The 16,310-nt window shown below is 45.5% G+C and overlaps 1 protein-coding gene across 2 annotated transcripts in view; it reads left to right on the top strand.

Annotated features, from left to right (window-relative positions):
* rho-5 (rhomboid-5) overlaps positions 1-16,310 on the top strand; it is a 59,833-nt gene that overhangs the window by 29,705 nt on the left and 13,818 nt on the right. The window contains exons 6-11 of one of the 2 annotated variants that reach the window (XM_089541006.1): positions 2,243-2,521; positions 4,377-4,516; positions 5,721-5,832; positions 9,074-9,148; positions 9,950-10,111; positions 15,239-15,259. In XM_089541006.1, coding sequence (XP_089397132.1) covers positions 2,243-2,521; positions 4,377-4,516; positions 5,721-5,832; positions 9,074-9,148; positions 9,950-10,111; positions 15,239-15,259 — 789 coding nt within the window. The remainder of the gene's footprint in view (positions 1-2,242; positions 2,522-4,376; positions 4,517-5,720; positions 5,833-9,073; positions 9,149-9,949; positions 10,112-15,238; positions 15,260-16,310) is intronic. The other variant, XM_089541007.1, reaches the window with a different exon arrangement.

Genomic DNA, 16,310 nt, shown 5'->3' with positions numbered 1-16,310 from the left:
AAAAAACTTTGCATGCGAATCTAAGCACCCCCGTTTTTGCGCGGAAGAGAGCGTTGCTGAGGCCGCCAAGTGTACTTGCTCTCTTTTTCGTCGAGCCTGTGCAGTCGGAGCCCAAGGAGGCGCGGCCTGCGTGTTGTTGTTGCGACTGAGAGAAGGATGAAAAGGAAAGCGCACGGGCCCGCCTACTGGCGTGAGCCAAGCCACCGCTGCCGAGGAGAGTTAAAAGATCAGAGGAAAGATAAAGAGAAAAGATAAGACGTGTGTCGCAGCAACAGATGCGTCCGCAGGAGCCGACGCTGATAAAAAAAACAGATAAGCGGGCGAGGCCGCGCTCGCCCAAGCGAGGACAGCGGCTTCCACGGCGCTTTTTGTAATGGAAGTAATGGATGCTTGTGCCCCACGATAAAACTTCCGACGAAGAGGAAGTGGACAACGATGCAGAGGTTTGGGCTCCCATTCCTAGTTACGCAGACGTGTTGCAGAGCGTCGAAAACATCCGGCGCTTTGCTTGCGCGCGCGACGATGTTGGCGACCTACTGCTGGACGTGGCAGCCCTTGAAAGAAAGTTGATGCGCCGAGGTTGGGCAAAGGTGCAAAAAAAAAATTACCGATTTTTTTTTAAACGGTAATAAAGATTTTTTTGCAAATCTGTTTCAAACAAATGCTGGGTTTTGTCTTTTTTAATCTGATTGGCGTACTTGCCGCGGGCTTGAAGCCGGTCAACAGTTTTCGGCGCAAGGCCGAGCGCCACTGGCCGCATTCTTTGATTTTCGATTATACGACACCCGGATTATACGACGGTTTCGCGCGGTCCCCTGAACGTCGTATAATCGAGGTTCCACTGTAATGAGAAGCCCCAAAAGATGGTGACAATCGCACTTCTCGCCATTGTCAAGACAAGCCGGCGTTCTTTTTTAGTCACCCTTTGCAACTTTTTTTGCTCCGTGTACGTAGTGCATGTTTCAGCCGAGTTGCTTCTAGAAATGGGTGAACCTTTTGATAGCGCATCTGAAGATGAAGACTTCGAAGGTTTCAAGTAGAAATAAAATGTTGTTATGGACATATGGGGAGCTGTATCATTTTTTCTTTCTTTTTTGCTAAAACGTGGATGGGTATGGCGTGAGTGTTGCCTTTTTCGATCACTTAGCGTTGCTTAAGAATTGCTCACAGGTACGGTGCATTTCGCGATAGTCACGCAAGCGTGTTTAATTAAGCCTCACTAGCCTAACTGGGTAAACTGGGGTGCGTCTTATACACGGGTGCGTCTTATATATGAACTTTTTCAGTGACAGCTTGCATATATGGCAGGTGCGTCTTACACAAGGGTGCGTCTTATACACCGGAAAATACGGTACCTTATGGTCTCTCATAGCCAACATGCAACTTCGGAACATCAAACCTCACATGCCATATTATTCATTCTATGCTTTTTCGCTGCAGCAGTTGATGCAGAGTCCCTGTTTATGGATTGCAGCACGAAATCTGCCGACAAGTGATGAACTAAGAAAAACATCTTTTTTTTTTAATTCCTTTCTAGATCGCGATGTCGGATCTTTAATGTTTCGAGCCTCCTGCAAATGATGTGGTTTTGCGACATGCAGCACATTCGTGGACTGTCATCTCACTTTCACTGACTAGAGTGATGATGATTTCTTTCACTGGGAAGCCCACTCTGACTCAGTAAAGTTTCACATTAACAAAACTAAATTACATTTTGTAATTAACTATGGGGTATTACTGAGATTGTAGAAATTATATAATCTGTAGTGCTGAAAAATGTTCCACAAATGTAAGCAAGTCCAATTACAGATCATCCCCTCTTGAATGAGCTATGCATTTTAACCCATCTTTTATGCCTTGTATGTCATTGTTTACTTGTTTGGGTTAATTTTATTTGTGATGCGAAGATAAATAATTTTTTTGTTCATGGTGTTGGTTGCAGTCACATTTTGCTCCCTTTCTATATTTTGTTTCTGCAGGAATTTGTAAGAATATTAGAGCTAATTGCTCTAATATTTCTGTCATGTTATTGTATGCCTTGTAACTGCATTGTTGTTTACCTTGTAAAAGGGCTCAAATCTCTCAATATATATATATGGCTTCTTATCTCTTTCCTGCCTTTACCTCCGCGCTTATCTCTAAGTTAAATTTTATTTCACTCTTATATTGAGCTGCTTTCGTGATAACAGGAAACAAACATGTAATCTAATCTCATCATCTCCAACCCCTGTTTCTGATGCAGCTACCTCCTCCATTGGACGAGCTGGTAGACGACGTATTCTTTGACAAGACGCCGAGCGCCACTCCGTCAGCGTCGGTCGTGGCGGCCGCGCCCGTCTGGCCGGCACCCCGCACGCCCATGGAACCTCCATCGCACTCGGCCGTCCACCCGTTGATGGCAACGGCCGCGGCTCTGCCAGGCCGGCGGAAGGAGTCCACCCGATGGAAGAGGCCCGCCTCGGTCCACGAGGATGTCACGGATGGCCGCCTCTCTGTCGGGATGAACCGCATTGGAGACAAGGTGCGGAACAATTCCCTGACAGCTTACCGCGGTGGTGGCGTGGTGCGTTTTTGAGCATCCGTCTTGTACGGTTTGGGTTCGATCCCTAGTGCTATCGGGTATCTGGCAGGTTTTTCATTTGGAGCAGGCTTTCAGCGGCTCTTGTGGGGCCGCTGAATTTTATGTCGTTTACGCATAGGTCACACACACATCACCCATAACTTCTTATTAACAAAAAAAGACAAACCTGTGTGCGAAATGTGTGGTGAGGAGCTCACAGTAAATCACATTTTAATTTCTTGTTCGCATCTCGAAAAACTTAGAAAAAAATTTTTTACGGTATTTTACAATGAACACATTCCATTTCATTCCGCATTGCTTTTAGGCGAGCAAACACTTGTCGAATTTTCACTTGTTTGTAAGTTTCTAAAGAAAGCCATTGTTTTAAATCTATTATAATGTAACCTCTGTACACTTGACATAACATCATCTAACCTTGTGTTTGGCACATGATAGCCCTAGTTGCTTATGTGCCATAAAACCCCATATAACTAACTATCTTGTGGGGCGAAATTCATGGAAAATGGGTCCTTCATCTTACTTCGTGCAGACCAATTACTTATTATTCTTGGTGTTCTTTGGCCAAGCTTCCTTGCACCATTAAAAATCGGCATCACTTGGTAACAGCTTCAAAGCATTGTGGGACATGGGACATGACGCGTGCAGCCTTTTTTCTTCGCTGAAAGAAAGGATTGGGATGAGATGATGCAATTACAAGACGAGTTGGTTATTGCTATTTATTTATTTGCAGTGCCTCGCACTCCCGGGTGCAAAGCATTGACGAGTGAAAGGCATTAAGTCTGAGTGGTGTATCCTAAATATACTGCAGTAATTGAATAAAGAGCAACTCAGTAGTGCAGGGTTCATGCAAAGAAATAATTAAAAAAATTCAAGGGGGCACTTTGTTGACCTAAAGTGTGGTGAGGCGGAAGCCTTAAGCGCGGTGTTGCTGCTTGTGTCACTGATGTGTGGTTTAGATGTTAAGCTTCGCCTCTAAGAGTGGAATGGACAGGGTTTGCAATGCTGCAAGGGAATCCTCAGAACACCCCTTTGGCTCTATGCCTCACTTGGTAAATTGGTTTTTGAGGAAAGGAAATGTATCTGTCTTGCATATCTCAGTGGACACCTAAACCTCGCTGGAAGGGAAGGGAGGAAGATGGGAGTGAAGGAAGACACATGCGCCTTTCTTCATTCCAAACCATTGAGCTGGCATGGCGGAGTGGTTAGCCTGCTTGCCTCTAACTCTGAAGACCCTGGTTCGATTCCCCAACTCGACCAATTTCCTACTCGGTTTTATTTATTTATCTGGTCTGACTAAAAAGGTTAATTAGGCTAATTGGTTAATTAAGCAATTGACTAAACTCAGTCCCACTTACCTGGAGCTTCACTATACGATCCCTTTAATTGGTTGCATGGTTACTAGCCAAAGTACAATTGGCCCCATTTGAAATTCGCGCACTGTGACGTCACGACCATTTCGACCAATTGAAAAGCATGACATTTCTGTCGACAACCCCTGCTTACAACGATGAGGCATTAAAGGCTTCCATCTTAAAAAGTTGCCTAGTGAAAAGTGGCTGAACCATCATAATTGTTCCTCAGTAAGTAAAGCATCGTGAAATCACATCTTGTTTTCAGGAAATGTTCTGGGTGTGTTTACAAGTGCTGGTTTACATGGTATCGCTTGCATTGCACCTTTGCCGTAGCAGTACGATCTCGTGTGCTGCGGCAGAGCTTCTCAGCGTGGTGTGGCATTTAGTGCTCGCTGCTGTTTCTGGTGACAGTGTTGACAGGCAGGTGTAACTGTCGTCTCCAGGTGCTCGACTGGTGCCTGGAGAACTCTGACCGGCGCCAGTATGGGATGGGCGTGATGGGGAGGTTGCTGCAGAGGAGCTTCCGACGGGACCGCATCACGCGCGACGTACGACAGCAGCTGGAGGACATCGAGGACCACAGGTACGCCAGCCTCTCTGATCACATTGTTTTATTTCCTTGCTGTTGTTGTCTTTGTTTCGCTCATGACTCGGTTTAGCAACGGAAGAGGGTTGGTGGATGGTTTTGTGCGTACCGTACCATTTACCATGTTTCAGTTATAACAGTTATAAATATAGGAAAAGGGTGGTACGCATGCCTTGCGGGTAATAGTAAATGTAATCAGTGAATTGTGTACATGGTAGAAATAAAAAGAAGAGTGGGATCAATTACATTAGAGGAAGTGCACTTGAAGGTATACGTAATTAATTTAAAGCCGCCGCGGTGGCTCAGTGGTTTTGGCGCTCGGCTGCTGGCCTGAAAGGCGTGGGTCTGATCTCGGCCACGGCAGTCGAGTTTCGATGGAGGCGAAATGCTAGAGGCCCGTGTACTGTGCGATGTCAGTGCACGCTGAAGAACCCCAGGTGGTCGAAATTTCCGGAGCCCTTCACTATGGCGTCTCTCATAGCCTAAGTCTCTTTTGGATGTTAAACCCCCATTAACCATAATTAATTTATCACTAATTTAAGGAGAGCTGTTGTATCTTCTAGTGTCCTAGTGAGAAGGCCAGTTTTTGTTTTGCTTTTATTTTTTCCTCTCTGTACTCTCTCTCTTTTGTTTTTTACTTGTGTGACATCGTGAAATCTTTTACGTGACAGCGTATACAGCTCGTTTGGTCTGAAGCCACTAAGGCTCCTTACTTGTTCAGCTGTTAATTTAAGGCACATTCAGGACCCAATGAAGTTTAAGAAGGGGATGGAAATACCTTATTTACTAGCATAACTATTGTTCAAGATTTGTTACCTTGAATAATGTTCACTTATTGTTTTGTTTTACTTTGATGTTAACTTCGCTTAATGTTCTTGTTGCTTTTTGTGTGAAAATGAATACGTTGTTTCGAAACTGTCTCTCCTGCGATAATGCCTTCGAGGCGACGCAGGTATTCTGTAAATAAATAAATAAATAAATAACAGATGCTTTTTTTTTTTTTACGAAAACTGGGGTGGCGCAGTCATCACGTAGGGCAATGTGTTAGCAAAAGTTTATATTTCTTGGTGAACAAGTAGCGGATGCGTTCTTTATGCAAGTGAATGGGGCAAATTTGAACGGCAACAAAAAAGAATTCTAAAAGAGTGTTGCTTTGAGCACAGAGCTGCTTCAAGTGCGTTGTTCTCCCAAACCTGTCCAGACCCTACTTCACCTACTGGGTGACCACAGTCCAAGTGCTCATCACCATCATCTCCCTGGCTGTGTACGGCTTTGGTCCCATTGGCTTTCACAAGACACAGAGGACGAGCTTGGTGAGACTTTCCATTTAGATCTTTTTTTCCTTCTCTCCCCCATTTCCTTTGTGTACCCATTACACATGATCTTTTTGAATCGGCATCAAGCACAGTGCCTTCAGGATCCTCAAACTTGAAAGAACTTGGAGTTGTGTCGCTGTTACATGGCGAAGTTGATCACTGTCCAGAAGTTCAGTAGTCTCTCACCAGTCACTTGTGGCGCCACTGTCACTACAGATTTTGCCCGAATGGTAACTACAGTCGACGACCGATTTTTCGGACTCTCTAGGGGCCGCGAAAACGACCGAAAAATCGGGCAGTCCGGAAAATCAAATTTCACCGAAAAAATCACAAACTTATTACCACTATGCCGGAGAAAGCGGCCAATTGTATTGCACATATTCTAAAGCTCCTCATGACTATATTTCGCCGCGCGAAATACCGTATAAACGCGTATAAGGGCCGCACTTTTTTTTTTCCAGATTCGAGGGCCAATTTTCGGGGTGCGGCCCATACACGCGATATGCGAAGAAAAAAATTTTTTTAAGTAAAAACACACCAACCAGGGAATGAGCGACATTTATTCTACGTTCAATCGTCACTCGCGAAGTATTTAGACTCCTGAGCTGGTGCTGCGCTCTGGTGCACGCTCATGCCAAAAGAAGCCGCGCAGCATGTCCGCTGTCAACGTGTAGCCGTTGTTCCGAAATTCCATCACATAGAGGAGCAGCTCTTCTTCCACTTCAGGAAACTCGCGCGGCTTGCCTCGGAAAGCGCGCTTGTTGCAGCTTGTGTTTCTCTTTTGGTTGCACCATCATCGGACGCACTTCTCGGCCACGTCGAATTTCCCGCCCTTCGCACGCTTACCGACCGCGTTCGAGAGCTAACTCTCAGCCGTGTAGCTTAAGGTGCTTGCCCATCGCGCTAAAACTGTGAAGCTTGGCGGCAGCACGCGAAAGCCACTATCACGGCGAATGCGCTAACACGCATGCTGACACGCCACGAAAGGCTGGAGCTGGCGATACTGATGCCGATGTGAACAGCGGAAAATCGCGACCGAGAAAAATGTTGATGATAATGATCACGGCGCCATCCATAGACGGCACTTGGAAGCTCCGGTGCGCGCGCGTGGCCTCCGCGAACGGCGCAGCGCTGGAGCAGATCGCGGCCGCGATAAGATCCGGCGGCGCGCCGCGCGCTTCGATCGCGGAGGCCACGGCGTGCGCGTAGCCTCCGCGATCGTATTCGCGTTCCGTGTTCGGGACTAAAGACGCGGCACAGATGAGTTCCGTGAACTCAGACTACGGTTCAAGTTCGTGCGGCGGAAGACATTCAAGGACAGTACGAATTCGAAAACACGCGAGCGCAATGTGCCGACTCGCGCAGAATTTCAGCGTCGCAAGTTAAGAGGCTCCCTTTTAGCTTGAATTTCATTTTGTTTGATCAAGTTTTCGATCTCTCCTGCAGTTTGAATTAATGAGGTTCCACTGTACACATTATATGGCGGCTTGGGTACTGGCGGCGAGTGCGAACGAGGTCCGAAAAATCGAGTGGTCAGTTGCGGTGCGTCCGAAATTTCAAACGCTCTTACACATTGGCTCTATGGGCCATGTTGTGGTGCCGCGAAAAAGTCCGAATAATCAAGCATGTCCGAAAAATCAGGCGTCCGAATTTTCGGTCGTCGACTGTATTTGCTTTTTTCATGAGATGTACCGTCCTCTGGGGAATGCGCAAAATTTAGTCTGCTACGGAGAAAACTGGTTTAAAACGAAACATACAGGGGTGCTGCTGGTGCTATATGCTTCCGCGATTCACCAACTGTCGCCATCCGTCGCTTGTGCCTCTCGCCGACACGAACTGCACATTCGCAGTACAAGTCGGCGGTTTGTTTTCAACCAGTGGAGCTAGCTTAGGAGAGGGAAGAGGAGAGGCACGCATAAACAGAGTGGCCATGTGAGAAAAAAAAAAAAGTGAATTATTGCACAAGTACGATCTAAGAAACTGAAAAATAAAATATGCCTTGCAAATGATAGAGTACAGTCAGTCTCAAACATGTAGAATTGTTGTTTAGATCGAACAGTGCAAAACATCCCCATGAAAAATCTCATGCCAGTGAGGGGCACTGTTGTTCACGTTTATCTAACTCCTGTTCAGTAGGCCATTCGAGATATCGAACAGTGAGCTGCACCCTTGCAAGTGGTGCTTCTCCTCGTGGTTTTCTTACAATCCCTTTTCGCATACGGAGCTGCTTCAGCTGTGCGGCCTTGGACATGCACTGGTTTTGCTAGCCACCTGAAGGTGCTGCAAAACTGCATGAGAAGGAATGTGGAGTGTAGTTGGAGATGGCTATCCAGCTGTCCAGTCCGAAGTACCAATTCGTCCACGTGACATCGCAGGCATGCAGAAAAGTCAGCATTCTGTGTGCTACTTGTTTTGCGGTGAAGTCAGTGTAGCTGACCGAAGGTTAGCGGTGTTCCTTTTCTGGCCTACTTCGCTAACATCGATGTCCAAGGCATTTTATTGAGAAGTTATTCTGTTTTTAGCGTATTATTATCAAAGAGGACGAGAACTCTTGCTATAGGCAGCGGCTATTTGCAATGCACGACCTGAATGGCAGTTTACCAATATCCCTCAAAAGAAAAGTCTACAACAGCTGTATCCTACCGGTACTCACCTATGGGGCAAAAACGTGGAGGCTAACAAAGAGGCTTCAGCTTAAGGACAATGCGGTGAGCTATGGAAAGGAAAATGATAGGTGTAACGTTAAGAGATCAGAAGCGGGCGGAGTGGGTGAGGGGACAGACATGGGTTGATGACATCTTAGTTGAAATCAAGAGGAAGAAGTGGGCTTTAGGCAGGGCATGTAATGCGAAGGCAAGATAACCGCTGGTCCTTAAGGGTAACGGAGTGGATTCCAAGAGAAGGCAAGCGTAGCAGGGGACGGCAGGAAGTTAGGTGGGCGGATGAGATTAAGAAGTTTGCGGGGATACGGTGGCCGCAGCTGGCGAAGGACAGGGTTAATTGGAGAGGCCTTTGCCCTGCAGTGGGAGTGGTCAGGCTGCTGGCGATGATGATGACCTGCTGGCACCCAGTGAGCAGCTCATTGCCAGCATGCCATGCGCTGGGACGCGCTCACAGAGGCATACGCTTTTGAGTGTGTTCTAGGTCAATCTTTTCCTTCTTTTTCTTTAGCACCCACGCTGCAGACACCCATAGCGGCCTTACGGCACCTAACTTGTGTGACATTGCTGCCCCACAGGTGATGGTGACAACGCTGACGCTGCAGCAGGTAGATTTCTACGAGCCAGACAACTTCTGGATAGGGCCCAGAGCGGTGAGTGTCCTCTCGATTTCGCGCCTGTTCAGTTTCCCTGTGTGTGCATGCATCGCACACCCTGTCATTGTGTGGCCGGATGCACAGGTTTTGAGGATGAGAAAGTCTTTGCGAACAAGTTTTTAGAAATTTTATTCTAACTTGTCAATCTTTGGCCAATTCACTGTAAGTGGAAAGTGATGTTAAGCGCTACTGTAGTTTCTGTACCATTGTCCCTTTCTCAGCATATCTCTCAAATTAGGGGCATTTGACACTTTTATTTACAGTAATCTTTTTGTATCAGAAGAATACAATTTTTGAAAAATTTTTTATAATTTGTTTTCTTATTACTCACTTCAGTTGCTTCTATTTTTAGTCATTTGAAAGGAAGATCAAATAGTCAGCTCAACTGTGTATGATTTACCATACATCTGGAGCATGGTACCTTCGCAGTCAGAAGTTTATGGAATGCAAGATTGGCGAAAGAAATCTAATTTGATCGCCTTTTTTTTATGAAACCTTTAGCATATATGCAGAGCTTAATTTTTGGAATGTGAAATGCACTACAGATCATTCAGTTTCAAGCAATGCACCCTGCAAGCAAAGGAATTAAATTTCTTTGCCAAGGTCATGTTCCATGAACTTTTGATGCTGGATGCACATGCTACGCAGGCCTTGTTCCTTGTGGAATTGTACTGGTGCTGTAGGAGAAGTTAATTTTTTCAGAAACAATGAAATATGGTAGACTTTCTGTCAGAAGTTGCTTCAAGCCCGTTAATGGACCCGCCCTGACGTCTAACACGTGGCGAATGATGCTTGCAGGCTGACCTGGTTCACCTAGGGGCCAAGTTCACGCCGTGCATGAGGAAGGACCGTCGCATCCACGACAGCATAGCCAAGGACCGACGGAAAGAACGCAACACGGCCTGCTGCGTCCGCAACGACCGCTCGGGCTGCGTGCAGACTTCCCGCGACAAGTGTTCGGTCAGTTTGGTCGACCCGATTTGTGCCCCTTTCATTCTGCATGCGTGAATTGAATGCCTGGACGCGGTATTCATTGGGTTTTGCTGAGCAAGGCTTAACGAAGCTGTATCAAACATAGCAGTAAAGGTTGCTCTACAGAAAGTTTTTTGTAACAGGTGTGAACTTAGTGGTTCGGCAAATCTGGACACAAGCCTGGGAACCTGAGTTCCTAAATCAGAAGAGCATGTACATACATGTTTTCTCTGCTGCCGTGCCAAAAACAAAGAAGCGGCCGCCGCTTTATTCAACCTAGCGCACACTTTTCCCACTGCAGGCTGGCTAATCATTTGACAGGTTCAAAGTGGTTTGGTTTGGTTTAGGGGGTTTAAGGGGGGATGAGGGTCTTGAAAACTTTTTTTTTATTTGTTAACATATCTTTTTGAAACTCAGCACCTGGGTGTATCATTGAATGCTGATTTCAAATATGCATTTAGATTTCAAATATCTCAGCTGGAAGGAAATATATGCCAAAATAAAATATCCTAATTAGGTCATTTCTTACGGGCCTTTTTAGTAATTTATCAGTTAAATAAACATTTTTAAAGAATAAGCAGACATTTGCAAAGGCCCAAAGCACATCCTAAAGCTAACAGAATGTCTACAAACTAATTTTGTTGATCATAAATAAACAACAAAGTTGGAAAGAAAAAATGACGTGGCGGTAATTAGCCCACACATCGCCTAATTGCTCATATATCATGTTTAAAGGAAAAAAGAAAGCGTTAGCATGTGCTTTGGGCCTTTGCAAATGTCTATTTGTTCTTAAAAAACCATTCTTTAACTGATAAATTACTATAAAGGCCCGTAAGAAATTGCCTAATTTGAATGTTATTTTGCGATAAATTTTCTTCCAGGTGAGATATTTGAAATCTAAATGCATATTTGAAATCAGCATTCTGTGATACACCTGCGTGCTAAGTTTCAATAAGTTATGTTGAAAAATAAAAAACAAGTTTTCAAGACCCTCATCCCCCCTTAACGTCCCAAAGCGACTGAGGCTATGAGAGGCGCCGTAGTGGAGGGCTCCGGAAATTTCTACCACCTGGGGTTCTTTAACGTGCACTGACATTGCACAGTACACGGGCCTCTAGAATTTATCCTCTAAAGAAATTCTAGCCACCGCGGCCGGGATCGAACCCGCGTCTTTCGGGTCAGCAGCCGAGCACCATAACCACTGAGCCACCGCGGCGGCAGTTCAAAGTGGTCGAATTGAAATCGCTGCTTCAACTGTTGAAACTAAATCTTCAACTTTAGAAAATGCGTAGCTAAGTCATATTTGTGTAGTGCTATGTTGGCCGAGGCTATTCAATGAGGATATGTCGCACTCAAATTTGATGCTAAGCTGAACTTGGACATCAGGAAAGCCCATGAAAAACACATTGCTAACGGACAGTATTTTGCACAGCGGCAGGCACTACAGGCTAGCGAGAAAAATGGATGGAAAGACAGGGGACACAGTGTGCATGTCCTTATGTCTCTGTCTTCTCTGGTTACTTCATAGCATCTGTTCATGGAAAAAGTTAAAGCTGTCTAGCTCAAGTTTCAGCCTTTTAATGTCTCGTCCGAGTTTTAAGCTGACGTGGTCAAATTCCAGTACTGTGCATCAGATGGTTCCGTTAAGATGCTTGTTACAAATATGACATAGTTGCACATATTTTTGGTGACAAATTAGAGAGGAAGTTATTTTTCTGTGCCCGTTCCTTCGCTATGAGCAGCACATTTGGTTGCCTTGTGTGTCCTAGTTCTGGATTAGGAGCTCACAAGTTGGCTTTCAGCCGCCGCGGTGGCTCAGCTGTTATGGTGCTCGGCTGCTGACCCGAAAGACGCGGGTTCGATCCCGGCCGCGGCGGTTGAATTTCTTTGGAGGAGAAATTCTAGAGGCCCGTGTACTGTGCGATGTCAGTGCACGTTAAAGAACCCCAGGTGGTCGAAATTTCCGGAGCCCTCCACTATGGCATCTCTCGTAGCCTTAGTTGCTTTGGGACGTTAAACCCCATAAACCAACCAACCAACAAGTTGGCTTTCTGTTTTTACGGCAATAGCGGTGCAAGAAGTTTTCTGTGGGATAAGCGGCTGCCCAAACAACAGCTTTGCCCAGATAGGCCTAAGACGTGAGGTACATACCCAGGTAGCACCGAAACATTCCAATAATGTTACATTTTTGTTATGCTCAAATGTTATTTCAATGTGCTTAATGGTCCTTTTTTTCTAATGTTTTTGTAATGTTACATATAAGTGTTCGAATAACCTTCCCCAAACATTCATGAAACATGTAAACAACATAAATGGAACTTTCTCGAAAAATGGTAAAGCAGCCCCGCACAGGCATGCAGGCCTGCCAGTGGTGACGGCACACAACTTACAACACTTTGCAAGAACCATGCAACACTACAGCACAGCAACTCGTATTCACTCACCTCCAAACGGATATCATGCTGCCGAGCTTATATACTCGCTACTGCGGGATGTCCCATGAGCAAGGGCGTCCGCAGAACTTTTTCCAGGGGGGTGCACCCGATGTCTGGGGATGAGGGAGGCGGTAGGTTTGTAGTTGTTTTCTGGTAGGGCATAAATAATATCCGTAATTCCAAGGGGGGGCAACCGCCCCCCCTTGCCCCCCCTTCCGGACGCCCATGCCCATGAGTGACAGTGGGGAATGGGTAATAACTAAAGTTTTGTGACAAAATAATGGGGCTCTTCATGTAATCTATGGCGAGTACTATCTAAGAGATGTGGTCACAAGGTACTGTTAGTTGAAAAGCACCTTTACTCTAACAACAGTGAGAAAATGTCTGGAAATCCGTGTTCGAAATATATTTGCAATGTTGTTTTATAGTTGCGACTCTAACGTTATAATAAAATTTAGAAGATTATATTAAAACAGTGTTTGTTTAGAATGTGAAAGTAACGTTTCCTATGTAACTTATAACGTTATATCTTAATTTTTAATGTTAATGTAAAGTTACAATGCAACATGTAACATTACTCCAACTTACATAACATTTTTATAATACTATTCTAATGTTCGGTGCTACCTGGGTATGGGTCATCTGTTCCGTGGGAAAAGTTCGAAAAGTGTTGAATTCTTTTTCTCAGTGTTTGCTTTGTGCCGTAAACGTCGTGCATTAGGAACTGCTGTCTCTGGAAATCCGAAGATTAATGCCCGACGTTGTGCTGCATATGAGCTCCTCTTGTGTCAGTTTTTATCCCTTGCCTCTTCGCAGTTTGGCTTATGCAGTGTTGTGTGAACAAAAAGACCTCGTGCGTATGTCATTTGGGTACCAAGCAGAAAGGTCAGAAAAAAAGGGTCACATTGTGTTTTTCCTGACAACTGTGCTCTGTGTGTAGTCCAGCCACATGCATGCATTGTGTCATGACGCAGCCTTTCGAAGAGCTTAACTTTCGACGACTTCGAGTAGCAACATCTAGAAAACATCTAAAATGTTGCATGATTGCTTGCAAAAATTTATTGACGAGGAATCGACTGCTTCTTCAGCTGAGGTAGTAATTAGCTTCAACCGAAACTGTTTGCTCGACTTCTTTGTTGAAGCGGGAAAGAGTTTTGCCTTTGAAGGAGGTTGAAGAAAACGGCAGAGGCAGATTAACTAACCCTTTCCTTATTGAAATCACAGCCTTGTGAAGTGCAAACTTTGATGCTGAAGTGGAGGGCACCTGTATATCGTTGCCTGTAGCTCAAGTGGACAGTGTGGTTGAGCATGAACATACAGGGATGGTCAGCATCGACCCAGTCATGTCATCATAATCAGCCTCTGATAAGTGCTAAATACACTGTGAACCTCCTGAACATACTTCAGAGGGTGTCAGAAATATTCACTTCGGAATCATTTGCAGACCCAGTGCCTAGAAACAAATCCATAAATTGGCGTCCATGGAAAAACGACCTCCAGAGCTTAGCAAACTGGTGACTCAAAGCAGAAAGTGAGTTTCACCAAGAGAGCCAAGAAGCTGCCAGTGTGCATCTCAGTCTTTAATGTGGTGCTGATAACTCACTGTATGTCTCTCTTTCTCTCTTCCTTTTTGTCCTGTCCTGGCAAACTCTCTGGCGCCTTTCCTTGACTCCCGTCCTCCATGCCTTTTTCAAAAACTCTCCCTTGACCCCTTCTTTTATTCCCTTGATGCCCCTCATCTACTCTCTTGGTGCCACTCCCTTCTTTTATTCCCTTGACGCCCCTAATCTACTCTCTTGGTTCCACTCCCTTCTTTTATTCCCTGGATGCTCCTCATCTATCTTGGTGCCACTCTGTTCTTTTACTCCCTGGATGCTCATCTATCTTGGTACCACTCCCTTCTTTTATTCCCTTGATGCCCCTCATCTACTCTCTTGGTGCCACTCTCTTCTTTTACTCCCTTGATGCCCCTTATTTACTCTTGGTGTTACTCCCTTCTTTTATTCCCTGGATGCTCCTCATCTATCTTGGTACCATTCCCTTGTTTTATTCCCTTGATGCCCCTCATCTACTCTCTTGGTGCCACTCCCTTCTTTTATTCCCTTGACGCCCCTAATCTACTCTCTTGGTTCCACTCCCTTCTTTTATTCCCTGGATGCTCCTCATCTATCTTGGTGCCACTCTCTTCTTTTACTCCCTGGATGCTCCTCATCTATCTTGGTACCACTCCCTTCTTTTATTCCCTTGATGCCCCTCATCTACTCTCTTGGTGCCACTCTCTTCTTTTACTCCCTTGATGCCCCTTATTTACTCTTGGTGTTACTCCCTTCTTTTATTCCCTGGATGCTCCTCATCTATCTTGGTACCATTCCCTTGTTTTATTCCCTTGATGCCCCTCATCTACTCTCTTGGTGCCACTCCCTCTTTTTATTCCCTGGATACTCCTCATCTATTTTGGTACCACTCCCTTCTTTTGCTCCCTTGATGCCCCTCATCTACTCTCTTGGTGTTACTTCTTTCTCTTATTCCCTTGATGCCCCTTATCTACTCTTGGTGTTACTCCCTCCTTTTATTCCCTGGATGCCCCTCATCTTCTCTTATTCCTTGGCACCATCCGTCATCAAATCCCCCCCTCCCTCCCATCGCCTTCCCTCTGCTCGTCCTATGCTGCTGCTGTTAGACACGAGGAATTATGGCTGGGGTAGGCAAACATTTTTCTGTCACATCTTTTTTGGTTGCTCCAGGGGTGCACAGATGTGTCTTTGCTGTGAGCAGTGAAACCACCGAGAGCTTTTATTTTTTTGTGGTAGGAGATGTCACCACCTTGAAATTTTTCAGCTGCATTTCTTCACAGTTCCTGGGCATTCCCAACCAACTTGCTAGTACTGAATTGGCTATACATACATTGGAGAGAAGTCCTAGCTAGCTATTGCAGTTGTGCTGTAGCTTGTCAAATTCTGACTGCCATTTAACATGCATTCATTGTTCTGCTTATATTTTTTTCCTTTGCATTTAGAACTTCGCGTGTTTCAGGTGAAATCTGTGCACCCCAGTGGGTATTTGCAGTGCCGTTTGCCGTGCCGACTAACCTGCTTGGCTTCTGTGAATGCTTATTGATGCTGTCTTCATGCACGGCCACATGGCTGTTTATCTGATATACTCGTGCTTGGTGTGCTGGCTTCTCCATCCTTGCCTACTTCTCAGTGAATGCCAAAGGGCTGGCTGAATAAATTTTCTGTATAGTATTAGAATGGGGGGGGGGGGGGGGGGGGGTACTTGTAACTTGTAGACAGTGGCCTTTCCATTGAATTTAACTGAAGTCAATCATAGACAGTGCTGAGATGGCAGCCATCTTTAAGCTCTTTATGAGCTTGACTAAGATGTTTTAACTGCCACCGTTGAACATTGTTGCGGCAAACAAGGAAAGTATGTAATACTCCGGACAAAAGTTTCATGGGGAGAAACCTAATGTTTCGGGGCCGGCTTGGCTCATTGTTCAGAGGTGACAAGATGGGGACAAGAGAGGTGCCTTTAAGCCTTCGTCCGGTCTACCGCCACAGTTCCAGGACAGGGTTCGTTGCTGTGTGGGTCACCTGAGTGGAGGCGGGTGGGAGTTACTTGTGCATGCTGCGTGCTTGCCGGTGGTAGGGAAGGAAGGCTGTGTACACACACAGATAGTAGGGAACCTTGAGACCCATTCGCATTATCAGATATATTATGTGTATGCCGAGATTCTAGAAGCTGTCACCTAA

The sequence above is a fragment of the Amblyomma mixtum genome, chromosome 4, assembly GCF_055824585.1.
Source record: "Amblyomma mixtum isolate Tamu chromosome 4, ASM5582458v1, whole genome shotgun sequence".
Classification (NCBI taxonomy): domain Eukaryota; kingdom Metazoa; phylum Arthropoda; class Arachnida; order Ixodida; family Ixodidae; genus Amblyomma; species Amblyomma mixtum.
The sequence above is the reverse complement of the archived record's forward strand: the minus strand, read 5'-3'. Positions and strand labels throughout refer to the sequence as shown.